The following is a 24,998-nucleotide window of genomic DNA, read 5'->3' as shown; positions in this document are numbered from 1 at the left end:
TATAACACTTTTTAAATTTATTTAATATTTTAAATATATACAGCTGGAAAAGTATTTTAGTGCTAATCAAAACTCAGTAGTTTTTTTTTTTAATTAATGGGTGATAAAGCTGGCAGCCACTGGGAATGGTATAGTGAATGTGTGCTGAGCTGTGATAGGGTTCAGCTGCCCACTACACATGTCAAAACCATGACCCTTAAATAATACAGAAAAGTAGTACTATGGATACTGGTGTGAATGAAACATAGTGGGATGTATGTGCAGAAACAGCACAATACCCCCAATAGTGTGGAAAGTCAATCGCATTTCCATTTGTAGCTTACCATAGAAGAGTTTTGAGCCTACCTGCCTGCATGCCCTAGCCAGCAATAGGCTCATACCTGCACATTGTTTTTGGCTACCAGTGTTCTCCCTCAAGGGTGGAGGCAGGGGCATTAAAGCCATGATTCTCCTGCAACCCCAGTATGTAGAAAGCCCTTGCTGTTCTGGCCTTTCCTCCCATTTCCTGCCCAGTGCATTCATGTTTGGGACACACTGTTTGAAAACAGAGGCAATAATAATCTGGAGAATTTATGGATGTTGCTGTGATTCAGTCGTGAGACAAAAGTACAGACATATAGTGCTGCCAACACACTCCAAAATTGCCATGTACCTCCATGACACCTCTGCCATTACAATGTCCCCACTCTTGTCATAACATCAGTTGCCTGGGTTTGGCATGGGTGTGGCCAGCCTTTGAGAACAGAAGCTGATGCACAGATCGCTGCTGGCATAGAGTGTACCTTCTCAATTATGACTTCTCCACCCAAGGAAGTATATATTTTCTTGAGAACACAGACATCAGTTGGGCATGGAAGTGCATTTGCAGGTTTTTCCAAGTTTAGCAAATGGTAAAGCAGTGGTTTCAGGCAATATTGGCATCTGACAAGTTTTCACAGGAAAGAAAAATCAGAGCCTTGTTTTCTGAAATTACTCAATCCAAAGGTACATCATAAAACCCTCCACTCCATCCCTGGAATATGTAGATCCTTGCTGTAGTGCTGATAAACAGGAGACACAAACAGTGCCTCTAGAATACAAAGCCCTCTTTCTTGTCTATTATTCCATAATGTCCTTGCACAGGCATTAGGTCCACAATATTTATCTTATGACCACACAGTGGCTCACAATTCAAACTAGGATGAGTCAAGGCTTTTCCCCAACAGCAAGCCCCCCTCCCTTCCTTGTGTTGGTACAGTTATTAAGCTTCTGTAGGAAGACTGGGGCTAAGCCCCATTTATGGTCATAAGAGGGAAGTTGTTGTCAGAGACTCTAGGGCTTGAAGCAACAGTAAGGGCTGACGCTAGGGCCTAGTTACTATGGACTGTGCATACCCATGCCTCGGAGCCTTCTGCAGTCAAGGAAAGGAATAGTTTTGGAGTCAATGGAGGCTTTTAATTGTTTAAGCCCCACATAGGAGGGTGGAATTTTGTGAAGCCAATGGGGTGGGGGGTAATTCCCATTTCACTTCCATTTCCATTTCACAGTACTTCACTTCCCATTGCATGCTCGTTCCAATCCAAATTGGGGCCGTGCACACTTACTTTCAAGTAAAAAGAGAGGACAGGCTCAGCTACAGGCTATGCAATTAATGTAACAGGTTGTCTGACCCAAAGTGTCTTTTGAAGTAGAGACACAGTTTGTTAAGAGGCATTATCCTGTGGCTTTTAGGGACACAATAATTATGGTGATAGTGGTGGAATTACTGAATGACAAATTGACATTTCCTAGAAAACCACTCAGTTTAGGATTAATTCAGAGGGGTAGAAAAGATGCCTCTCAGTTTTTGAATTGTGTTTTAATTTAAAGATGCTTTGGTCAACATGGGCAGCGTATAGCCTTCTTGCTCTTGGTGTGCTGACCAAGCATGAGTATTTGCCAGTCATTGTTCTCAGAGTTGTTCATTTCCTCCAAGCTCACATATGTAATTTTAATACATAACCTGGAATATTAACTCATTCACCCCAACATATAAGCTGGTGTCAGAAGCTTGGCAAACTGTGCGCTGACTTTCTCTACAGTGTAACCTTCTGGATAAACTAACTTAAACTGTTAACCTAACCATGCTTACTAGAGAGTAAACCCCACTGGCTACAGTGGAATGTCTGAGTAAACATAGATAGGAATGTGCTGTACAGCTGCCATCTTATACATATTTAACCATATCAGTAACCACTACTGAACACAGTGGGACTTAGTAAATGAGTAAATGAGTACAGTACTGAGTACAGCACTGTGCTGTAAAACTGCAGTCCTATGCCCAATTACTTGAGAACATGGTGGATCATGTAAATCATCTAATTCAATGATTTTTTAAATTTAAATTTAAAATAGATTTCTTGATTTAAATCAGTTTTTGATTATTTTTTAAAAAATGAATAAAAAAGCAAATTTCTCATTTAAAAAGTAATTACAATTTTTACAATAATTACAAAAACAGTTACAATTAAATCTAATTGGCAGTGCAGTTGTGGAATGTCTTCCCCAGAAAGGCTCGCCGAGCACCTACATTGTGGTCTTTTTGGCGCCAGGTGAAGGCTTTTTTTAATTCTCCCAGGCAATTTTAAGGTCTTCAGTTGTTATTGTTTTAAATCTTCATTGTATTTTAAAATCTTTACACTGCTGCTGGTTTTGCTCTGGTTTTATATTGTAGTTCTTTACTTTTAAGAGTTTTATATTGTGTTTTATCATGTTGCTGTATTTTGTGGTTTTACCTGTTGTGAACCACTCAGAGAGCTCTGGCTATTGGGTGGTATAGAAATGTAATAAATATATAAATAATCACAAACATGCCAAACTTACATTTACAGTCTCATAAAAATGAGTGAATGGCTCTGTCACACTCTTACCCATAAAGTTACCTACCAATCAAAGATGGGCATTCATTTCCATTTTTCCTGTCATAAAAATGGTTATTTCCCGCCTAATTACCAGCTCTTGCTTCTTGAAAGTTTGGGCTTTGCCATAGCTCAGTAGTAGAGCACATGTTTTACATAGAGAAAGTTCCAGGTTTCATCCCTGGCATGTCCGGCTAGAGGTTGGGAAAAACCTCTGTGTGTAACCCTGGAGAGCTGCTGCCAGTTGAGGTTGTCAGTGGTCTGACTCAGTGCAAGTTTGCTTCCTATGCCCATGATACTTTGACCAAAATCACCTGTGCAGACACAGGCTGGATAGGAATGTAGTTGTGTTGGGCTTATGTGGTAGTCACTCAGGGCCAAGGAAGGCAGAGGAGTTAGGACAGAGAGACAATATGGGAAAGAACAGTTGGAGGCAAAGGAACGGTAGAGAGAACTGGAAATTAAAAGATAAGACATTATGGTACAGACACAGCTTCTGGTTCCTATATTCCCGCACACTGTGCCACACGGAAAAACTGTAATGGCTTCTGGGTCCAAGAGAGACCCTATCTAGGAATATCCCCTCCTTGATATTGTGAAATGCTGCATGGACCTGCAAACTAACATGTTTTAGTAATTAGATTTGCATCATTGTTTAAAAAAGCATGTGAAGAACTATCAGTGGCAAATTTGATTTAAATCAAGGATTTAAATCACCTTGGTTTAAATTAATCCACCCTGCTTGAGAGTAAGGCTCCTTAAGAAAAATGGGCATTACTTCCAAGAAAGCATGAATAGGATTGGGCTGCAAATTTATTTGTATCATCTTTGATACAAGTCTTTGTCTGTAGGCGTACACAGTGTATGTATCTTTCATAAGCAAGGAAGCCTTGGGCTGTGTTGAAGAGCCGGAAGGATTCTAGATTATGAGAGTGTACCCCTAAACCTTTCTGACATTGACATCATTATGTCTTCTCTTTTCTGGCTCACTGCCAATCACAGCCAGTGCTGTTGACTGGGAGGGGAGAAATGCACAGTGTAGAATTAAGGGAACAGTGTAACTTGTTCTAAATGTTATGGGGTGGCGGGGACAGAGACTCTACTCAAGGCTGCTGGTTTTGGCATTAATTCCAGATTGTGCCCATGTAGAATTTGGCGTCAACTCCAGATTATGCTTCTCCTGACTATGCCCGAGAATACAATGAATAACTACTTTGAACATGTGTTTTCTTTCTGATCTGGAGTTAAATCATGTTGAGAACACAATTGTGGAGTACTGCCAAGTCTCTGATAATGCAGGTGCTAACTGGTTAATCTGCAACCACACATAGTCAGCCAGACAAGAAATAGGCTGGGGAGGGGAGGGGAGATTACAAAATATGTGGTTGGGAAATGAGATTTTAGCCTGTTTCAGCAAATCTTTCACTGCAAAGTTTCTTCTCATTTCCTTGATATATTTTTTTAAAGGAGGATTCAGAGGACAATACAACCCAAGGTTTCACATCTTTGCCCTTGAAAAACCCTCTAAGAGACTGAACTTTTTTTTTTTTAATAAAGGAAAAAAGGAAAGCAAACTGTTAGCCTTTTCAGGAGCAGCTGCCAAGAAGACAGAGTCTATTCTTCTGTTTATACGAAAGCGGGGAACCGGGGATTCTCTTTCAAGCTAGGACTGCCATATATCAAATGAGCAGAAGATGTGACTTGAAAACAATATAGCATAGCAAGGGTGAAAGAAACCACAGATCCAAAACAGAAAAGAAAGCAGAGCTAGAAGCATCTGACATTGGGCTAAGCAAGGTCAAATGATGTTCTGAGTGGAATTGCAGGGCGATGGACATGATCTGCTCTGAAATGGAAAAGCAAAGAGGTGGAAAGGCATAAAAGGAATTTTAAAAGAAGTTGCAAATTGGCTTCTTGACATCTCAATCCTAAACATCTGTGCTATTAGTCACATGTAGGATGGGGCTGTTAGGCCCACTTCCTATTAACCCACTTCAGATACAGAAATGTAAACAGAGTGCAGCCTCCCTCCCACTCTCTCTCTACTTCCCAAACAAACCTCCCCACTCCCACCCAATCTTACCATTTGGACAAGGCAGAGGCCCAAGGGAATGCTGCACGATGGCTGGAGGGCAGCCGTCCTCTTCCCTTGCCCTTCCTCCCCCTGCTAGTGGGCACAAAAGTCTCCTTGTTCAGCATCTCCCTTATTGAAAGTACAAGTATGCTGCTACTCTTCACAAAAGCTACAATATAAGTTGTTAGGAGTTGTTTAAGTTGTAGTATGTGTACTCTGGTCAAGTTTTTAATTATTTTTGTGCACCACCATAAATAAAACACATTTTTAGAAAGGTAGATTATAAATGTTAACATAAATAAAAACAATAAACAAAACATTGTAATTTAAGAAATCAAGGCCAGATCATGTTCAACTCCCTCAGGGAGATTAAAGGTTTGCTAGAACAAACATGTTTTGGATTCTCTCCAAAAGACAAGCAAGGACAATGCACCTAAGCTGGCAAGGGAATTCCACAGAATGGGAGCCAACACCAGGAATGTGCAAACTTTCTCTCATTATTTCTACAAATTCCAGCATGCAGCACAATGTGTTTGAGACACTAATCTGCACAGGCAATTTTTGCAACACAACTCTGAAACACACATCTCGTATATGTTAGTTATACACTAATTGCCTTTTATGTTCCCATCCAGAAGCACAGACATTGCTCCTAAGTAATATGATAAACATCTTAATTATTGTGCATCATATACAGATTATTATCCACAGTTATGAAACAAACTGTGCATTCAATTGCCATTTGTTCCTTTTTGATCTGATGGTAATATTAGCACCCTACTGCCTGTCTGGAACACTTATCTGCAACAGTATGTCATTTTCATCATGGAAAATCACTGCTATTCACAGCCTCCACTATAAACACCCTACTCCTCACCCTACTCTGTTGCTCCATGGGGCTTGGCACTTGGACTTGAGAATTCCCTAATGACCTCTGTGGGCAGAAGGCACACTCCTAATGTAAACGGAGATGGAATCAAGCAGCAATCAGTGGCTGCTGCTGTACTTGGAAACAACACCCTGTTCTATTGCAAGAGTGCCTATTGTTCTCACGTGCACTTTGGCATGCAGGCAAAGTACTGCTGGTAGAAAAGGAACAAAGCTTTGGTCATATGAACACACCACCATTCTGTGCAGGCTTACTCAGAAGTATATCCCACTATGCTCAATAGGACTTTAGTCCCAGATTAGCGTGTATATAGTGCTGTAGCCTGAACATTGCTTTATATCAACAATCAATAAACCCAAGGCCACAAGAATTATATTAATAGACAGGTATAAAAAAATCCATGGCTGATTGTAGGGTCCCCACCTTCTTGAAGGTGGGGGAGTTATCACATGTCTGCAAAAGAGATGGGAGCAGGCTGCCTTTGCTTCCATCCACTGAGCAGTCAAATATTGGCCAAGTACCTAAAGCATTAATTTAGTCTATCTGCATATCAAGAGAGAGAGAACTCTACTAATCACAAACACTCAACTGCTATAAAAGAATGACATTAAATTCTATGCTATTGTAATTATGGATGAGCTGAAATGTTTCCAGCAGTGTCGAACTCACCTCCCCATTTGGAGGATTTTTCAGCACTGTATACAAAATTGTTTTAGGACAGCCTTTAAATACTGTAAAATAAATCAATCAATAACATTGCCCTCTCTTGCCCCTCTTTCTCTGTCAATTAACTTTATTTGCCCCAAGAAACATCACATGACCAGATCTGATGGTACTATACTGAAGTTATCCTGTTCCCTGTGTGATGCATGTCTAGTATGACTAGACTAGTAAGCACTGTTCTCAATTCTCAGATCTAAAAATAGCAATTGGGGGGGGACACAATCTCCCCCCAACCCCCCCCTCACAGATGTGCAAAAATTCATCTTCCAAAAATCCTGTATGGCATTTACCTGGTAGCTGTTCTTCTCTCCTTCCCGGATTAGTCACATAGGTGATCCCAGTTAATCAGAGATCACATATACAGCCTAGCCAATCAGATTTTGCTATGTGATGACACCACTGCAGACAAGTGAACATTGAGAATAAAAGGGAGGGGGCTAATATTAATACGGTCACACACTTAATTGCACTGATCTGTGATCGCTACTTTGTATGCTACATTGGTATTTACTTGTATTCCTATACAGGAGCTCAGGGGAGATGTGCAGGGTTTTTCCTGGGACATTCAGAGTAGGTTTTATTTCTTTGTTAGCACTTATTTAACTCAGACGCCTGGCACAGAGAGCCTGTTTCTTTAAAGATAGAATATCCCCAACCCCTCCATAAAAGGCTGAAAAATCTCTCAAGTACTTCACACCTCAAGTCATACAGGAAGCCTTCCAGCTAAAAGGCAAGACAGAGATGAGATATGGCATTCTTGACATGATTAAAGTTCAAAAGAAAGCTGGCAACCAACATCCACATTTTCCCCAAGTTTCTCTTCACTGAATAAAGAGCAAACACAAAGGCATGAACCTTAAATGTGCTGTGAAGGAATGTGTTTCTAAAATAGCAAATCCGCCTCTTTCAACCCACCTTACTTGTTTTAAAAGTAAAATTTGTACAGTCATTAAGCTGCCCCCAGTGGTTTTGCAGGGTCTTAACCCCAGCACCCTGGCTGAATGTTCAGTTATATAAATCACAAGCAGACTATGAAAAATTGTCCCTGCTGCCTCTTCAGGCCAATGCATTACTTTTCGTTCCATAAAGTTAGTCTGTGCTTATGCACACAGAATGCTCCCCACTGCAAGCAAGCTAGAGGGCTGCATGCTCCCTCCAAGCCCTTTCTTCTGGAGCATGGGTCCTCCCTCCTGGTTTTAAATGGCACAGCCATCCACTGCGGTTAACCCTAACTGGGGTCCTCACTAAAGGAAGATTTGAAGCTAGGTTTAAACTCTGGTGAAGGGGGAACCCCAATGTTACAGATGCCAAGAACTGAACCAAGACCCCCCGCCCTCTGTCCCCTATCATAGTGAGCGCCTAAGACAATGTGTGCTCAGGCCTCCAAGCCTTTTCAGGCATAGAGGGGAATGGGGATGTGGAACATGGATCCTGCAACCAGCAGTCAGCATGAAACATCTGCATTGGCCAGGCCCAGTCTAGATACCTGCTAAATGTCAGGCTGAAGCTTCCACTTTTCCCAGTGTTTCTAGCTTTTCCAGTGAAAGCCCCTGGCAATTGAACCTGGGCTGGAGAGCATACCACCATCCCTGATCCAGATTTGTGCATGGCAACTCACAGCCCTGGCCTGGCCAGACAGTGCTGAAGGCAGAGCATGATAAGGGCAGTAAATACTACATTATGCAGTGGCATTTTTGAAGTTAAGATGACTTTCTAAGAAATATCGGACACCTGGAATGAACAAGATAGCCTGAGATGTCTCTTAAGGTTTGTTGAGCTTGCGACTGAGAATTAAAGCTGTTATACTGGCAGAGCAGGTGGCTAGTCCCACCACAATGAAGCCAGGCCCTTGTAATAGGCTTCGACCCAGATACTGCAAATATGTTGTCTAACAGCTGCTGCTCTCTATTGGATCCACAACTGAGGATACAGCTAAGCAAAGACCCCTTGGCTGTTAATTTGGTAGGTTGCTCTGCAATAGTCTCTCCAGCCACCTCAGATGCTATTAAGGAGAAAAAGGGCTTCTTTTTTTCACTGTGATAAAATCGGTTAATGAGGATCAGAAGGCCACTTTTGACAACTGGGTTCAAATCAGAAACGTTTCCACTAGCTAGGGCTCCACGAATGTTGGACTGGCTAACGAGTCTGGCATTATTTGTGATCGCCACCAACCCTCTTCCTTCCCAAGTCCTCTGGCATGCCCACAGTATTTGGGGGGAGAGGCAGCTCCTCCTCCTCCTCCTATTTTCATTAGAGGATAGAGATGGTAATAAGCATCTTTCTTTTGTTTTTCAGAAGAAACTGTTGCTATTTCTTGCTTCTTTGAAACTGCCCTGTAAAGGAGAGTGCCAAGGAGGGAATTCCTGGGCTGCTGCAAGTGCTAGCCATCAGAAGGCCAGGGGCACTTACTCGTTCGCAGCTGATGAGTGGATGTGTGGACACCCAAGAACCACACCAGGAATATTAAGCACTCAGCTATCCTTGGGTTCTGAATACGTTTGGTAATCGAATATACAGACTTCCTGAGTGTTGCATGAAACAAGTGGGGGAAGGTGGTGGCAGCTCTAAAATGCGTTTCAGCAACAGTCCTATTGCCACACCATCATACAGCCACAGCTAAATGCCAGACGAAGAACCACTGGTTTAGTAAGCGCAGGTGCTGGGGTGGGGAAAGAAATGCAATCATTATCAGCAACATAAATTAAATCAGGTTCCCTTAACCCAAACCTGCAACACAGAATTCACTTTTAATTTTCTTTCATCTTGCATTTTATTCTCTACTTTTTTTTAGTCTAATATATTCTTCCCTCTTTTCAATTAGCTTTTCTCTCTCTCTTTCCATCTTTGTTCTATCACCAGACAATGGGCATAGCACCATGGGGGCAAAACTCCATAAAGCCACATCTTTGTGGGGTTTTCTCCACTAGCTAAAGACCAATGAGGCAGATCATGTACCAGGTTTGTAAAGTGATGCTTGCCTGATCATCTGTAGTAAGAAAGAATCACCTTGAGCTGACCAGGCAAGAAAGCTTCTGTAAAATGGAAGAAAGAATTATTATTTTCCTTTCATGCTTTTGAGTTGCCACAAAAGATGAATTTAGGGAAGCAGGCTACTCAAAATTTATTGTGGAACAGTAATTTTTGTGGCCTTTTTGGCAAGGTGGTCATACATTCACAGCCTCCTGTGACAGCAGCCCCAGTTCTGCATCGTGAGTGACTTGAGTGATCCAAGTGCACCCGATCCAGAGATGTCTCCAAATGACCTGCTGCCCAGCAAAGGCTGACTGGAAGGAGTCGAGGTCAGAAAAATGAATCATGCAGAGACACAGTCAGCAGCCTCTTCTGTGGGTGAGTATTTGCACTCACAGGCGCCCTAACATTTATTTCTCAGCTCACACCAGCCCCTGCACACCATTTCGAAAGTGCTGTCACTTCCAGTAATTCCTCCAAGGAGGCTGGGTCTGAAAAGTGCCAAGGATGCTCTGAAGCATCCGTTCCTCACCTTTGCAGAGTCGTTCATCATCCGCAGGCTCATAGCCGGCACGGCAGGCACACCTCCCAATAGCTACCATCCACTCGCCTTCCCCGTTGCAGTGCAGCCTCACTCCAGAGGAGCCTGTCGTGCTTGCTTCCTCTGCGTCGGCCACACAGGTACCCGGTGCCTCCACCAGCGAAGTCCTTTCGCCTCCAGCAAACGTCTCTGGGAAAGAGGCAAAACCCTTCACCACCGCGGGGCACTTGTAAAAGAAAACCTGAACAGCCACCAAGGACATGCAGGCCCCAGAGTCCTGGAAGGCCAAGTAGAAACCTCTCTTGGCAAGTGGTCCAAAGCTGCGCACCTTCACGTTCATCTTCACCACCTTCCCAGTGCTGTCCACCTGGGAGAAGCTCTCATCGGCTGCAATCGTATCCACCTTGGTCCATGGCCCTTCCCGCCACTCAGGAGACTCTGGAGTGGCCATGTCTGCCTCCGATTCGTGATAGTAAAGGGTGAAGGTCTCTTTGCAGGAAGAGGCCACGGTCCTCATGCTGGCACAGTCGCGGACAGAAAAACGGAGGCGGATGTGGACCCGGCGGGCTCCGCGCCTCTCTATGAAGTGCGTACGCAGCCAGTTATTCTGTCCCGGCTCAGCAACATTGCACACCTCAAAGGTTCGGATCAGATGCTTCCTGTCGTCCAAGACGCTCACCTCATCCCACTGTAGGGAGTTCAGCCGGGGGGGCGGGGGGGGGGATAAACAAGTGGCAGATATGTTTTCAGCTCTCATGTGACTTCTAACAGCCTCTCCTAGCCCTGAGAACAGTCATGGGGGGCCTTGGGTCATCGGAGTAGGGCTAACACAGCATACACAAAGGGATTTGGTGTAAGGTTTACCTCAGTTCTGCCCAGGAGCTTCCCAGGCTCACGGATTGCAGAGTTCCCTCCCTCCCAACATTTGGGAACTTCCCTGCCCTGGGAACTAGCTCAAGGGCTGCTCAGTTCCTTGGAGCCTTTACAAAATCGCCTTTGGGGGGCTTTTGCACTGCTTTTTTTGCCTCCAATTATTTTAGTTATTAAAATACTTCTACGCTGCCCTTCATCAAAAAGAGATTCCAGCGCTTGGATGAAAAGCAGAGAAACACTGTTGAGTTTTGTACAATTTGCTTAGTTGTTCAAGAATAACTTCTCCCAAATTGAACATGCAAAATTTGACACAAAAATCAAAACTTACAAAAATTTGAGTCACTCTAGATTTTATGCATGTTCCCTTAACATAAGTGAAAGCTCTGGGGTCATGGAGAAAGGGAGAAGCAGCCTCCCTCCTCTCTGTACCAGCACCCCCAACGTGGTTGCTGCTTACCTCCAATCTCTCACCAGAGATTGGAGAGAAGGGCAGTGATTCCCTTGCACAACCTCAACACAGCAGATGCTGTGGGCTCTGCCTTGGCAGGCCACACCTTCTGCACTCCTGCCCTAAACTGAGAGCAAACGAGGTATGTTGGACTTAAGACCAGAAACCTGGATTCAAATCCTTGCTCAACCATAAAGCTCCCTTGGTGGCCGAGAAAGAGCCATTCCTCCCTAGCCTGATCTACCTTGTTGTAAGGCTACGAAGGAGGATACAAACATGATGAATTTTAAATCTGAAGAAGAACAATTCAAGTTGCTGAAGATTTTTCAGACTCTGAGAAAGCGGGAAGCAAGGAGTCCCAGGCTAGCTCACAAAAGAGCACTCCAGAAAGTGAGTGGGCTCTCAGTGGTTTGAGCCTTTTGTAGCATCCAACACCAACTCCAAGGATGCAAGGACAGTGGTGGCAAGAGCCTGAGTAGGCACTCGCCAGCTCTAGACCTTGGCAATTCCTGGGTGGACGCTCCAGAGGCAGAGCCGTACGAGTCTGCTGTAGCAGAGGGGGGTGGGGAATGAAAGTCTTATAGCACCTTAAAAATAAACAGATTGTGATAAGAGGCTTTCTGTGCCAAAGCCGACTTTGTCAGATGCATCAGGTTGGAAGGAATGCGTCCAACCTTATCAATGGTGCTCCAGAAATGTATTAGAAAAGTAGATCAACCCAGTTCAACTGGAAGTTTAGTCAAACTGAACTAGAGCTATGTAATAAAATAAAAATCAAGTCCATATTTCAAAATCTGGTCCTGGCCTGTGTTCCAAATCATTTAAAATCAGCATAGGCAAAAGGGCTCTGGGACTGCTGTGGTGGAAAGTGCTGAACCCCAGCAGTATTCTTCCGAAGAGCCCATCTATGATTATACTCCTCACATGAAATGTAGCCAGGCCCCAGCTGCTAAGAATTCTAAAGGCTTCACTAGATTGTAGAGCCACTGGCTGCTTTTCTTTTCTTTCCCATTTTTAATCTGTGCTTATTTTAAGTCTCCTTTAGCAGCTAGTTGTCTCTGCTCCTCCCCGTAAATTCCTAGGGTCAATTAGACACTAAAGGAGTGATAAGGTAAGCAGTGTATTATGAGCTGTGCTTCAGGGCATTACACAGCAGTTCTGTCATGTGATCACCTCAACTGGAAAGAGAAACTGCCAGGCTCGAAAAGCTGTGGAACATGGGCAGCAGCGGTCCAACACTCTCCCCATGTAGACTGCAGCCACCAAAGCAGCAGAGTGGCCAACGGGAGCAGTCGATGAGCTCAGACAGCCAGGCTGAGAAAGGGGGGATCCACACCCCTTTGCATCTGCTATAGGCAGAGTCAAAGGAAGGCTCCCGTCGGCCCCAGTCGAGTGCAGGAACTGCAGGCATCTGGGCACTGCGACCCACGTACCCAATGCCCCTTTGAAGCCAGCAAAGAAGACCTGGCCTTAAACAGACATGATGTAGCCCAGGGGTCTCCAACCTTCTTGGGTCAGGTGGTACATCTGAAACGTTGAACGTCTGCCATGGGCCCTCTCATAAAATGGCTGCCATGGGAGGGGGTTTCCCATTCATAAAATGGCTGCCATGGTAGGCATGGACAGTTGCAGAACACTCATTTCCCAGAAGGCAAACTGATGAGGCTAAAAGAAAAGTAACTTGCCCAAGAACGTAAGTAGAAGACAGAGGTGGGGTCTGAGTTCTAAAACTAAACCACTCTTTTGAATCAAAATAAAGATCCTGCTGGAGGGCAGCCCTTCCCTGTGCAGCATGCCAGCCTCCCCTAGTTTTTTTAAAAGTGTAGTTAAAAAAAATCTTAAAATAAAAAACAGGAGGCGTAGGGAGTCTGGCAGCTGCCAAAACAAGTGTCCATGGACACATTGGTGCCCATCTGCACCACCGATGTGGCCCTTAAAGGGCCAAGAAAAGCCAAAGGACCAGACCAGCAACTATCCCTTGCCATGGCCCTATGATGAAATGGGTCCTGTCTCTTTTTATGGAGAGTGAAATTGGGACAGGTGCCAGGGAAGCAGAGCTAAACGTACCACTCACCAAGGCTCACAGAAATAAGGGACAGACTAGACGAAGGCAGCCAGCAGCTCTACAATCGCCTCCCTGCCTGCCTCCAGGGGAGCATCAGAATTCTCCCCTGGCAGAGGCACCATTTCATGTGCAGGGTGTAATGCGTAACCACACTCCAAATGTGTGGGCTTTCCACAAGCAGTAGAGGACGGGCAGCACCTACCCCATTGGGAGGATGAGCAGTCCAGCCAATCTCAGAGGTCTCTCCTGTTGTATCCAAAAGAATTTCTGTTAAAAAAAGAAATAAAAAGACAAAAGTTATTTATTTTATTTACAATATTTATATACCACTCCACATCCAAAGATTTTGGAGCGGTGAACAGCAGATTGGATAAAATAAAAACACCATGTTAAAATAATTACTATTTTTAAAAAGAAACAGAGTTCTGATAAAACCACGGCCGGTCACTTAAGGAAGGCTTCCTGAAATAACAATGTTTTCAGGAGGCGCCAGAAGCAACACAACGTTGGTGCCTGCCTGACCTCCAAAGGCAGGGAGTTCCATAGAACTCCCAAGTGGTGACCTTGGGATGCTTCTCCATACAGTAGTTATTCCTATCTAATGCTCTTCTTCCCCATCCCCATGTCATCTCTTGGACACCAATATGACTATTAGCCTCAAACCCTACTTGCTATCAAAAATGAAATCTAGATTGGGGGAACTGTGAATGTGTTTGTCAGCCTGGCAGGTGATTTATTTTAAGTCTTAAGGCCTGATGCTCAGTTATGTGGTTTCTTCCAATGCACAGAAATACCTCATAGCTTGGGAATGTCATGCATAATATGTTTATCATCTGTAGAACTCAAGCTTTCATACAAGAACTTGTTTGCAAGAAGTAGCTAGTACAGATTTGCTCTGTTCTTCTCAAGCTAACAGATTCTCTGTGTCAAACAACATGTTAGACGCAGCTAGCAGTAATATCGCGTTTTTTTCTTTACTCAAAAGTAAGGCCAGAGGAACCAATCCTAATCAAGCCCCTAGCATGGAGGTAGGAGGGCTTTAACCTTTTGCCCCCTGCTGAGATTCTGATCTGAATCTGGGGACTCACACTTGCAATTCATATTGTCAGAAAGTGGTTTCTGGACCACTGAAACTAATAGCACACTTTTCAGCAATGTATATTGCAGGCATGGCAGGCCTGATCCAGATCAAGACCATGCTAATCTGGATCAGGCCCCCTGCACTTACTTTTGCATAAGAAATTTTAAAAGACGTAGCTGCTAGCTACATCTTTAAAGTAACATGTAGTTTGACCCTCAGAAGACAGGACAATGAATAGACAGCTACCACTTGAACTAAGATGAGAGAAGAGGGAAAGTCTGTCAATATAGACTGCAGCTGAAGAGAGCTGATGTGGTGTAGTATAGCAGCACAGAGCAGCGCAGCAGCACAGTGTAGTTAAAGCTGGTCTGGTGCAACAACAAAGAGTTGTGAGCAGCAAAATCTCCAGTACAAATCTTGTCTCAACCATCAACTGGCTAAGTGGCCTTGGGTAAGTCAACCCTGGTCCTCATCTGAAATATGGGAATAATAACATTGAACTTACCAGGTTCTTGTAAGGACTGTACATGATATATGAACATGCACAAAAACACTACATATGATGATGATTAACTAGGGATGTCCGTCGCTGGGAAATGGGTTCTTTTTTGGCCTGACGAGTTCCGCAGCATGTACGACTCGCCTTGCATCTATGAGCTGAGCTGCGGCTGTTCTCCGAACTCTGGGAACTTGTTTGCACATTTTTGGGGCTGGCGGCGGGGGGGGGGGGAGGTTCTACAATTTGCACCAATTTCTGAGCAATTTGTGCAAATTGCTCAGAAATTTGCACAAATTACAGGACACCCCCTCCCAAATGTGCAAAATTCCTGGAAAATCCGCAAACCGGCCCCACTCACTGCAGATCGAATCAGGTACCATGGTGGGAACCGAAACGAAGTCCAGAGGGCTGAGCCTAGAAAAACCCGTTGAACTCCACCCGCCAAACGGATTTCTCCGACATCCCTATGATTAACAGACATGTTTGCTGCATGCATACTTCTCAGTTTCCGACCAATACCCAAATAATCTCATATGTGAAGCAGCCTGGAGAAGGAGCCAGCACAGGCTCCTGCTGCTTATCCAATCCAATCAAGTGTGAATGTGCTGAACTGAGAGCGGGAGAAGCTCTTCCGCAGAACGGGTTTTGAGAGCACTTGGAGACAGAACAGAACCTTGGGCAGCCTTGCGGGCACCAGTTCATCTCTAAACCAGTGCATCTCCTCTGGGCCTAAATAGCGGGATCTAGCCTACAGGGTTCGCCGCAGCATTTTGGAGCACAGATGAAAGTTAATCCTTGAGTATACCATCAACACAGAAAGTTTGCTTCATCAAAACAATAAAGCGTTCTCTTGGCCACCCAAATGCAACCATTTTATTTTTAAATATGGTGGGAGATTTTGAGGGAGGAACAGTAGGAAAGAGAAAAAGAAAAAATGCTTTAGCGGCCTCTGCTCTGTGCCGCCCTCTGCTCTGTGCTGTGGCAAGCAGAATACATCCCAGATGGTTTGTCTCTAGTGAGCCAGTTTGGGGTTTGTTTTTTTTAAGAGCATGAATAGTTTATGGGCAAGCAAATGGCCTGCAGCTGAAAGGGTTTCCCCACCTAACAGGAAATATTTAAGCACCCAAGGCACATGGTGACAGAGAAAAGGATAAGCAATTTCTGCAAATGCTACATCCTTGTTAGCCGCAGAAGGCCAGTAAAATGCTTCACTATTTAGATGGTGGGAGGAAGGGAAAGCCTCTGTGTGGTACCTCAAGCCTGCATTGCCTCAGGGTGAGGGCTTAAAACCAAGGGACAGGCATGGCTTAATGGCAGCTTTTCCTATTAGCTCTACTCCTGTGTCCAATCAGGTGCTATGCCTGTGACCACCTGGTACAGCCAGGCTCTCCCACCTGAGCCACCAAGTGCCATCGCCAGCCTCCACCAGGGCCACTAAGCTCTGCCCCTGACGTTCCAGGCACTACCCTTCATTTCCAAGGCTCCTCCCACTGAGCCTCATGGTCTGGGGCTTCAAAGACCTGGCAATCCAGCCTTATGAATCTTCCACCAAGCTGCAGAGCGTCTACCAGCCAAATTTGGTAGTTGCCAAGAAACCTCCTAGTTTGACAGTCTACAAGGGGCAGCAAAACTGAGATGGACCAGGGCAGGGCAGGATGGGGGAAGTTGTCAGACAAATGCCCTCATATTCGACTGGTGAGCTGCATTCAGCTTAGTGGGTCAGGTTGTGCAGACCCCCCAGGACCAACACATTATTTTCCCTATGGGGTCCCTATTTGTGGAGACCATGCCATGCCACTCACTGCCATAATTATAGGTGGATTTTTGCTCTCAGTAATTTTGTCCAAATGCTGCAGTTCGTAATTGTCCATATGAGTGAATAGCAGCCATTCAGTTATACAGAGAGAAGTAAAAACACATACCACTGTAATGCAGGGCTAACATGTCCCCACTCCCCACCCACCCCAGTGATTCTAGGATCTATAGGGAATAAATAGATTGTGCCCCCTCTCACTTGCCATCCAGATTACAACCCTTTAACTCTATCCCATAGAACTCATGGGAAACCGCTGGTCGGGTTGCATGAGCAGCAGCTCAGGGGAAACAACCCAACAATGCAATATGGGTTGTTTCCCCTGAGCTGCTGCTCGTGCAACCGGCATTTACCTAATTACCTGTGCCATGTTGCGGGTTGCCATGTTGTCCAAACCCAGCATGCAGTGCGCAAGGGGTGGCTTCTAACCAACCCCACGACCCATGGCTTGTTGTGGGGTGGGTTACACACCACCCCTGCCGTGCCACATGCCGGGGTCAGACAACATGGCATGGGTATTTAGCTAAAGGCCAGTCGCGCCAGCGGCATGTGCAGGGGCGGGGAAACATGCTGTGTTGTTTCCCCCTGCAATCATACGAACCCAGCCACTGAGTCAGACCCTTTCTGCATAGCCCAGCCCCTTCATCTGCATATCCCTGTTTCTTGGTGTGATGATACAGCGGGCATCTCTACACCAGCCTAAAATCCTGCATTTAAAACGGGGCTTTCTGCTTCCGTTTTAAAGGCAGGATCACAATGACTCCCTTTTTCACACGCTTCCTTTTCTCCCGCCCCTTCCGCCTCCTTCTCCCTGTATCTGAGTCTGCCATTATCTTTCATTGATCTCACTCCTCTTCTTGCTGCTTTTCATGGAGGAAACTCAAGCAGAACACAACAGGTTAATTTGATAGCTCATTATCTGCGATCTATTTAAAAACGGACCAAAGGGCATTTAGTGCAGGAGATGCCTTGAATGATTAGTGTCATGTAAAGAGGCCACAAACTTCTGTGAAGGAGCAATATCGCAGGATAAAAGGTCTGTGTGAAGAAAACCAGAGTATTTAGAATGCTAGGAATTGGGTTTTATAATATATGAGTGGGGCCCTGCAGCAAAACCTTGCAATGCATGCTCACCCAGTAACAGGAGTGCCCCTGTTCAGGACTCTACCTAGCCTGAAATAGGAGCCTTGCACTCCTATTGATGCCTCTTGAGAAAAGAGGGAGTCTTAGGAGAGGGGAAAAGGATTTCCCACACCCCAAGACGTAACTCTCCTCTGTTATATACTGCAAAAGGGCTGAAGTTTAGGGCTGGCTGCCACCATAAACATGAGAAATTTATTGGCGGGGGGGAGGCATGCTCTGGAGGGCGGGAAAGGGAAAATATGTTCTTTTTCCTTTCCTTCCTTCTAAAACATTATTTTATAGCATATGTATGTAACTTCAGAGCACACATTTCCCACAAACCCAAACCCTCCCTCCCGAATGGGTACTATAAATGACGAGTGGCCAGATTTCAGGCTTACAGGATTTGCTTTGCTTTCTACTAAAACCCTAAGATCCATCAACCAGTGCCAGGTGGAAAAGACACAATCTTTTGGATGGCGTTCACAATCCTTCCACACAAAAATTCTACTGGTTACCCCATCCCCATACACCACCACTGCCGCACACACACATAAATTGTCTTCATTTCAGCACCTAATTTAGGGCAGGGGAACTGCTATTGTTGAACAACTGCGAGTAAGCTATCCTTGCTGATCTTCTGCAAATCACTCACGGCTTTTCTACACGAGGCATTTATCATGTGCTCGTCATTCTCTATGCACGCTTGTTTACAGGTTCTTTAGACACTGTGACCCTCCAGTTTCATTTCTGTACCTAAAGAGCACTTTCAGCAAGATTTTTTAGAGCAGGGGAAATTTGGTATTTAATTGTCAAAAAACACTTTTTCACTTGCTTATTTACACTATTCCACTATGCCACCTAGAGGTTATGTAGCAGAACAGCAGGAAAGGAAATGCACTTTCGGTAGTGCTCAGGTCTCAATTCTGTGACAAAACTGGAAGTAGATACAGCTGATTAACAGCCTTGCACAGAAAAGCTCTGAGAGATCTGTCGGTAGATCCTAATCTACTTTCTGCCCATCCCTGCTATAAGCTGTCAGGCACCTGAATGGGTCAATTCCCACTCTCCCCCTGCCCTCTAGGGCAGAAGTGAGAGTGGCCCATAGAAAACAATGGAAAAATACAAACAAAGGTAGCAGCAAAGACAGAAGTTCCTGTCTTTGGTGCTCAATGTGACCCCGGAAGTTTCATCTCCAGACCATGGGATGAGTTACTGCAGTATTACTTATCTCTATAGGCTCAGCTGCCACTGACATTCTGCAAGTCCTAAGCTCACAGGTAGTTGTTGGAAAGTTTTGGGTTTGTTTGTTATTTTATATTTTTCTTTTCTTTTAAGACATACAGTCTGCATAGCTAGGGATTCCTCCAGAAAGGTAAAAAAAAAATACTTTATTTTTGGGTGGCCCTGTTTTGCTTCCAAACTGGATAGGCTCTCAATCACATGTTCACAAGTAGAAGAAATGATTCTGATATTGATTCTCCTCTCCCTCACATCTATAACAGTGGCATTAACCTCAGCAGCCTGTGTAACTGTTATTATTGAGCACTGCCACATTTATCTGGTAACCTGTTTTAAATTAAATCATGGGTATTTTTTTTTACCAGTCACTCAGATATGGCAGTGATTTGGATAAATGGCCTCAATTCGTCAGACAATGCAAACCACTTAGGACAGCCAAGGTAACCTTCTTGTAGGCACTTGATTGAGCGATTTGAATGTGTATTTTGCTACAATATTAGCATAGTTTGTATCTGGAAATTGGGGTAGCTCCTCTATTATCAGGCTCAAAACCATCTCAAACTGAAAAGTCAGATCACACCCCTTCAATGTACAGAAGAACAAAAATGTGCCAACTTATCAACTCAGGCTGCCAACACAGAATGGTCAAGTGTGGAGTAATCTCAGCATTTCAAAACTTGTTTGGATACCCACAGACTGCAGTTATTTGAAGTGTGGACCCAATAGAACTGTTTTTTGGATTAGCTAACTGAAGATAGCATAAACCTGTGTAGCATAAGCTTGCGGATGCAAAGTGGGAGGGAAGCAACAAGTGATACAAGGCAGTTAAGAGGTTTGTGCTCAATGATCCTCATTTTCAAAAGAGTATTACAAGTTATATGGAAGAGATTGCTAGATTGCGATTTTTGAAAATGCTCCAATGGTCCCTGTTTTCTGTGTCTGTCCCTGATGAATCTCTGGCCCTAGCTTGCCTTTTGAGGACATGTTGAGATGCTTTTTCAAAATGTTCTGAGGGTGCACACCACATTTCTTCCAATTTCAGCCTCCTCCTCCCAGGCCTCTAGGAGTTAAAATCTCAGTAAAGGTGGCGGGAGAATCTTAACTGTGCCACATATGCATGTAAATGGACACAAAATGCTGGCACAGTGCTTCCCTTCCATCTCCCCCCAAATGCCTATGCAGATAGTAAATGCTGCTGAAGCTGTTCAAGTTGAAGTGTTCAGATATACGTACACCAGTTCCACTGAGGGATTAAACAAGCTGTCATGGCCCACTGAACGACTGATTCAGGAGCCAGTGAATGTCAGCCTATTGCAGAGACAAATAATAAAATGTTCAATGAGGGGGAAGATGTGTATGCAATTAGGGGAAGTGGGGGAGCTCAGGCTCCGTGCCAGCAGAGCCAGCACCAGGCCTCAGTGGAACCGTGGCCTGGTGCTGCCAATGGCTCCCGCCCACCAGATGTCAGTGGGCTCCCGCCTGTCCAGTGCTGCTACCAGCGTTGCACCAGTCACTCACACACACCCCACCTGCAGCATGGGCCAGACATGTTTTCCGGGTGGGTGGCAGCACTTCTGAATGGGAATCTAGCTGGTGCTTGGCTCCCATCCATGTCAGACACCTGCCATGTTAGATTACCCACAATGCAATGCCTGACCCCACATTGACAAGGGTGAGATGAGAGGCTGAGGCAGTTCAATTGGGCCCCTAGGTGCTCAGCAGCTGCCTGATCACACCAACCACCATCACAAGAGCCTGTGTGCAAAGACTGGGGTATTGCACGTACATACGTGTATCCCTTATTTTCATCTCTGAAGTGCTAGAGAATATATGTAATAAATGGCTTATTCAGGGTGAAGACAAAGTGTGTGGACGTAGAAATGGTTTGAAGAGCACACATTTGCTACAGTCCAAAGCAGCTGTTTTCAGGGCAGCAAACGTGTGTTCATATCATATCCACCACACCCAGAATGTATGTTGGTCTTCACCCTCAGCCTTCAATGGGAGAAGTACCCCGCCCAGTGCAAAGTAACCGTCACACTTTGTATGAATTTCTATTCCACCCCCTCATGCTGAAAATGCCCACCAAACACAGCTCACCAAACATGTAGTTGCCCACCATGGGCTCAATAAGCCCATTTTTGCTTCCTGCCTTAGCCTATTATAGGGTGGGGTGGGGTGTCAAGCACTCAGCAGCACACAGACTGGTGGGCTGTGTTCAATTTAGAGGCTCCCAAAAGGTGCAGGTCAGCATTAACATAAGTAAAAAAGACAGGACACTGCCCAGCGGGGGGGGGGGGGGGAGGAAAAGCGAAGGGAGGAATACACAAGGATAATAAGCTGAGATCATACAAACAATTAAAATGGCATCCACATTTATCCTTGAGCATTTCTCACATAGATGTTACCGGCCAGCAACTGATGAAATCTAATTCTGTTCATCAGGAAAACTTGTAAACTATACAAACCTACCGCTCTTCCTGTGGTTTGCCTTCATGCCACTGTATCACATAAAACCAGGGGGCCGGGGGGGGGGGGAGAGTCATATTTGGTAGCTTGATTCTCCCAGCTCTTTCCTTTACAACTGCCTTTACTGTAGCTCTGTCCTACAAATGTTTTCTCTTTTCATCTAGAGCCTCTGCACTTCACAAACACCACAGGCAGGTACTACCTCAGGAATTACTACAATTCCCTGTTCTTCAGGTTCAGCAGCAAACACAGGTCTGGGAACCTGAGCTGCTACCTCTCTGCTGGAGCTATTTACCAGGAAGCAGTGATGAGTAGGAAGCTTGACCCTTCCCCTAAATGTCCTGCCCCCTCCTCAACCAAGCTTCCCATGCACATTTGGCAAGATGAATGTTGAAAAGCCGAGCAGAAGGAGCAGGGCAACTGCAGCAGGGTCAATGGTTATGCTTCCCCCCAACCCCCCATTCACTACAAATTGTGTCCCTACCTCTGCGGAGTGGTCGCGGTTCCCAGACCTGTGTTTGCCATCACATGTCTAGTTCCGTCCACGATCTCTCCCCGAAGCAAGGCACACATGCCCACAGAGATGTGGGTAACTTTTCTCCTCCCACTTTTGCACTGGCAGTAGAGCTAATCTGCAGATGGAAACCTGTTTTCATGTTTCTCTAGTCCAAGGAGAATATTAGAAGGAGGGGGGGAAAGATAAACAAAAAAGAGCTGGCCGGGGGGGGGGAAGAGCTGCAACAACCCAAACCCAAATCTAGCTGCTATATGGAATAAACTATTCTTTTTTATGTCTAACTCAGAAATTTCAACATGGGAGGGTAGGGTTAGGATTTATGGCTGGTAGAAAATCCCAGGCACCTAAAGATGCCATTTCTTTGCATTCCAATATGTGAAGCTATTGGCATCTAGGGATTTAAATTAATTTCCCATCCCTATTCAAATGAATTCCATTCACTGTTAATATAGAACTGATTGGCTCATATTGCTACAACCTTTGCACAAAACAAAAAAATAGTAATTCAGATTTGTATCCTTTGGTTTTAAATATATAATGAGTTGTTGTTCAGTTGTTCAGTCATGTCCGACTCTTCGTGACCCCATGGACCATAGCATGCCAGGCCTTCCTGTATTGGACACCTTCCGACCTGAGGGGCTCATCTTATACAATGAGTACTCAACTTAAATTTTAATGTTTTGCCCTGTCTTGAGCATAAGCCCCTTCCTGTTGCATCATGTATTCCAAAACAATCTCCAGGCCCAGTTTTCCAAATAATCTAATATAATATAATTTCCCCTTCAACCTTATATACACTTACTGCCTGTTCTACTGTCCTAAAATGAGACCTTAATTCCCATAATCATTTGATACAACTTTGATTTGTGTCTTCAAAACAAATCCTCCAAAATGCTAAGCTTGCCCAGTTCCAGCAATCAGCTGTATCCCTGCAGCCTTCAGGATCCAATTGAGCGTCTCTCTAACATATTTGATTTTCCCGATGTGATTTTTCATGATCTTTCAAATACAAGTTCTACAAAATATTATGTGGTGATAAGGAGACAACCTTGTGAGCAACAATTTACTACTACATTTTATCTACCACAACTTGCTTCTTAGAGAAATGCAATACAGAGAAGGTATTACCTTTTTCCAATTTCATTTCACTTATTTCACCCAGAAGGGGAATGGAATCGTAACTTTAAAAACAATCTATTCCAGCAATGAACTTTGAACATTATTCTTCTGTGGGTAAAGAATATCCTTAAGAAAAAGTTGTAACTAATTTAAAGAATAAGGTCAAAACTGTATGTTAAGGAAAAGTGAGTAGGCACCATCAAGCAGCTTCCCCTCCCACATCTGCCCTGTAATGTGTAGCTGAAACACACCCATGCTGTGGCATAGGAATGCTTGAAGAACTCAATGTTTGTGTATTCCGATATGAACTAGTCTGATCCACACTTCCTCTACTAACGTGAGGATCAGAACGTGGTTCTCCACGAGCTTTTGCAGATCCACAGTATCACTCTTGGCTCAAAAAAAGTATCAAAATGTGTACTTTGAGGGAAACTACATTTTTGAAAACATATTTAAGGATCTATTTAAATGTGAATTTTTAGCAGAATTTTAAAACAGAATCTGACTGTGTGTGGACTTTTATTAAAAATCAGTAAAAATTCAGGCCTATTTCCACAGATTAATGGACTTTTCGTGAAAACATGCAGAAGTAGCACAGACCGGAACAGGTTGATTTGCCAATCCCTACTGTGATGTCATTATGTTAGCCCTGATATCATCATCTTAGCCCCCCCACCCCCCTACAAACACAGCTAATGAAGAGGAGCAGGTGGTGGGGAAACATTAATGCAATGGTGTCACACTACACGTATTTTTCCGACAATACATTACTGAGGAGATGTGAGAGAAGACACAGGTTGGCCCACACATTTCTCTTAATTTGTAGCTCGGCCTAAAAATGTTTCTAAACAACTCCTGGACAGGTGTGCACTTCCTCCATCACTACCCCCAAAACTGGTTCTTCTCCTCCGTGGCAGATTTCCATGGAATCCTGAATTAATACCTAACCAAGGTTAGCGCGGTGTTTGTACTCAGCCTGCATGTCAGCTGCACACATGGCTCTCTCAGTCTTCCATTTGCTTCAAAGCATCAGTTAGCCCTTCAAGGCAAAAAGGAAAGACAGGAAAAAACCAAGAATGACTAATAGAGTCCCTCACACAGCCAAAAGAACTGCATTGTTTTCTGTGTTGTTTTTGTATTAGTCTCAGCTTTAAACAGGCGGGCAGACTGCCCAATGGCAACAGGTACCCAATGGCATCCTTATAATCCAAACAGATTGTCCAATGGCATATGGAGACTCTTCTGCCTGCCTCACCCATCTCTAGCTTTATGGCAGCTCAGCCAATCATTGTCAGAGGTTTCACTCATGCAAGAACACTTGACAATGTAGCCAACATATATGAATTGCTGCAACTGAAATACAAATGCTGGCCCCCACTTCTAAATAAGAATAAGAATAATTCTACAAGGTCCATGGATATTTAGGACTTCTGAAGGTCAGTGTGGCATAGAGGGCAGAGGGTTTTAGTTGGACCGGGAAAACTGAATTCAAAGCCGACCTCTGCCATAAAACTTACTGGATGATGCCAAGTCATTCATTGTCTCTCAGCCTACCCTTTTCCCCCTGATGGTTGCAAGGATAAAGGGATAACTCACAAACAGTGCCCTGAAGTCCTTTAAGGAAGGGTGAGATATAAATTAAATAAGGAGAGTGGGCTTCTGTTAGGATACCAGTTC

The 24,998-nt window shown here is 44.4% G+C and overlaps 1 protein-coding gene across 2 annotated transcripts in view; it reads right to left on the bottom strand.

Annotated features, from left to right (window-relative positions):
* LOC146352883 (ephrin type-B receptor 5) overlaps nucleotides 1-24,998 on the bottom strand; it is a 182,390-nt gene that overhangs the window by 86,289 nt on the left and 71,103 nt on the right. For both annotated transcript variants that reach the window (XM_084835088.1, XM_084835089.1), the window contains 2 exons: nucleotides 13,662-13,726; nucleotides 10,065-10,761 (listed from right to left, as the gene is read on the bottom strand). In XM_084835088.1, coding sequence (XP_084691214.1) covers nucleotides 10,065-10,761; nucleotides 13,662-13,726 — 762 coding nt within the window. The remainder of the gene's footprint in view (nucleotides 1-10,064; nucleotides 10,762-13,661; nucleotides 13,727-24,998) is intronic.

This window comes from Heloderma suspectum, chromosome 2, assembly GCF_057233095.1.
Source record: "Heloderma suspectum isolate Gila_16-S chromosome 2, 16-S_ref, whole genome shotgun sequence".
Lineage (NCBI taxonomy): Eukaryota > Metazoa > Chordata > Lepidosauria > Squamata > Helodermatidae > Heloderma > Heloderma suspectum.
Note: the sequence above shows the minus strand (reverse complement) of the source record. Positions and strands in the feature narration are given on the sequence as shown.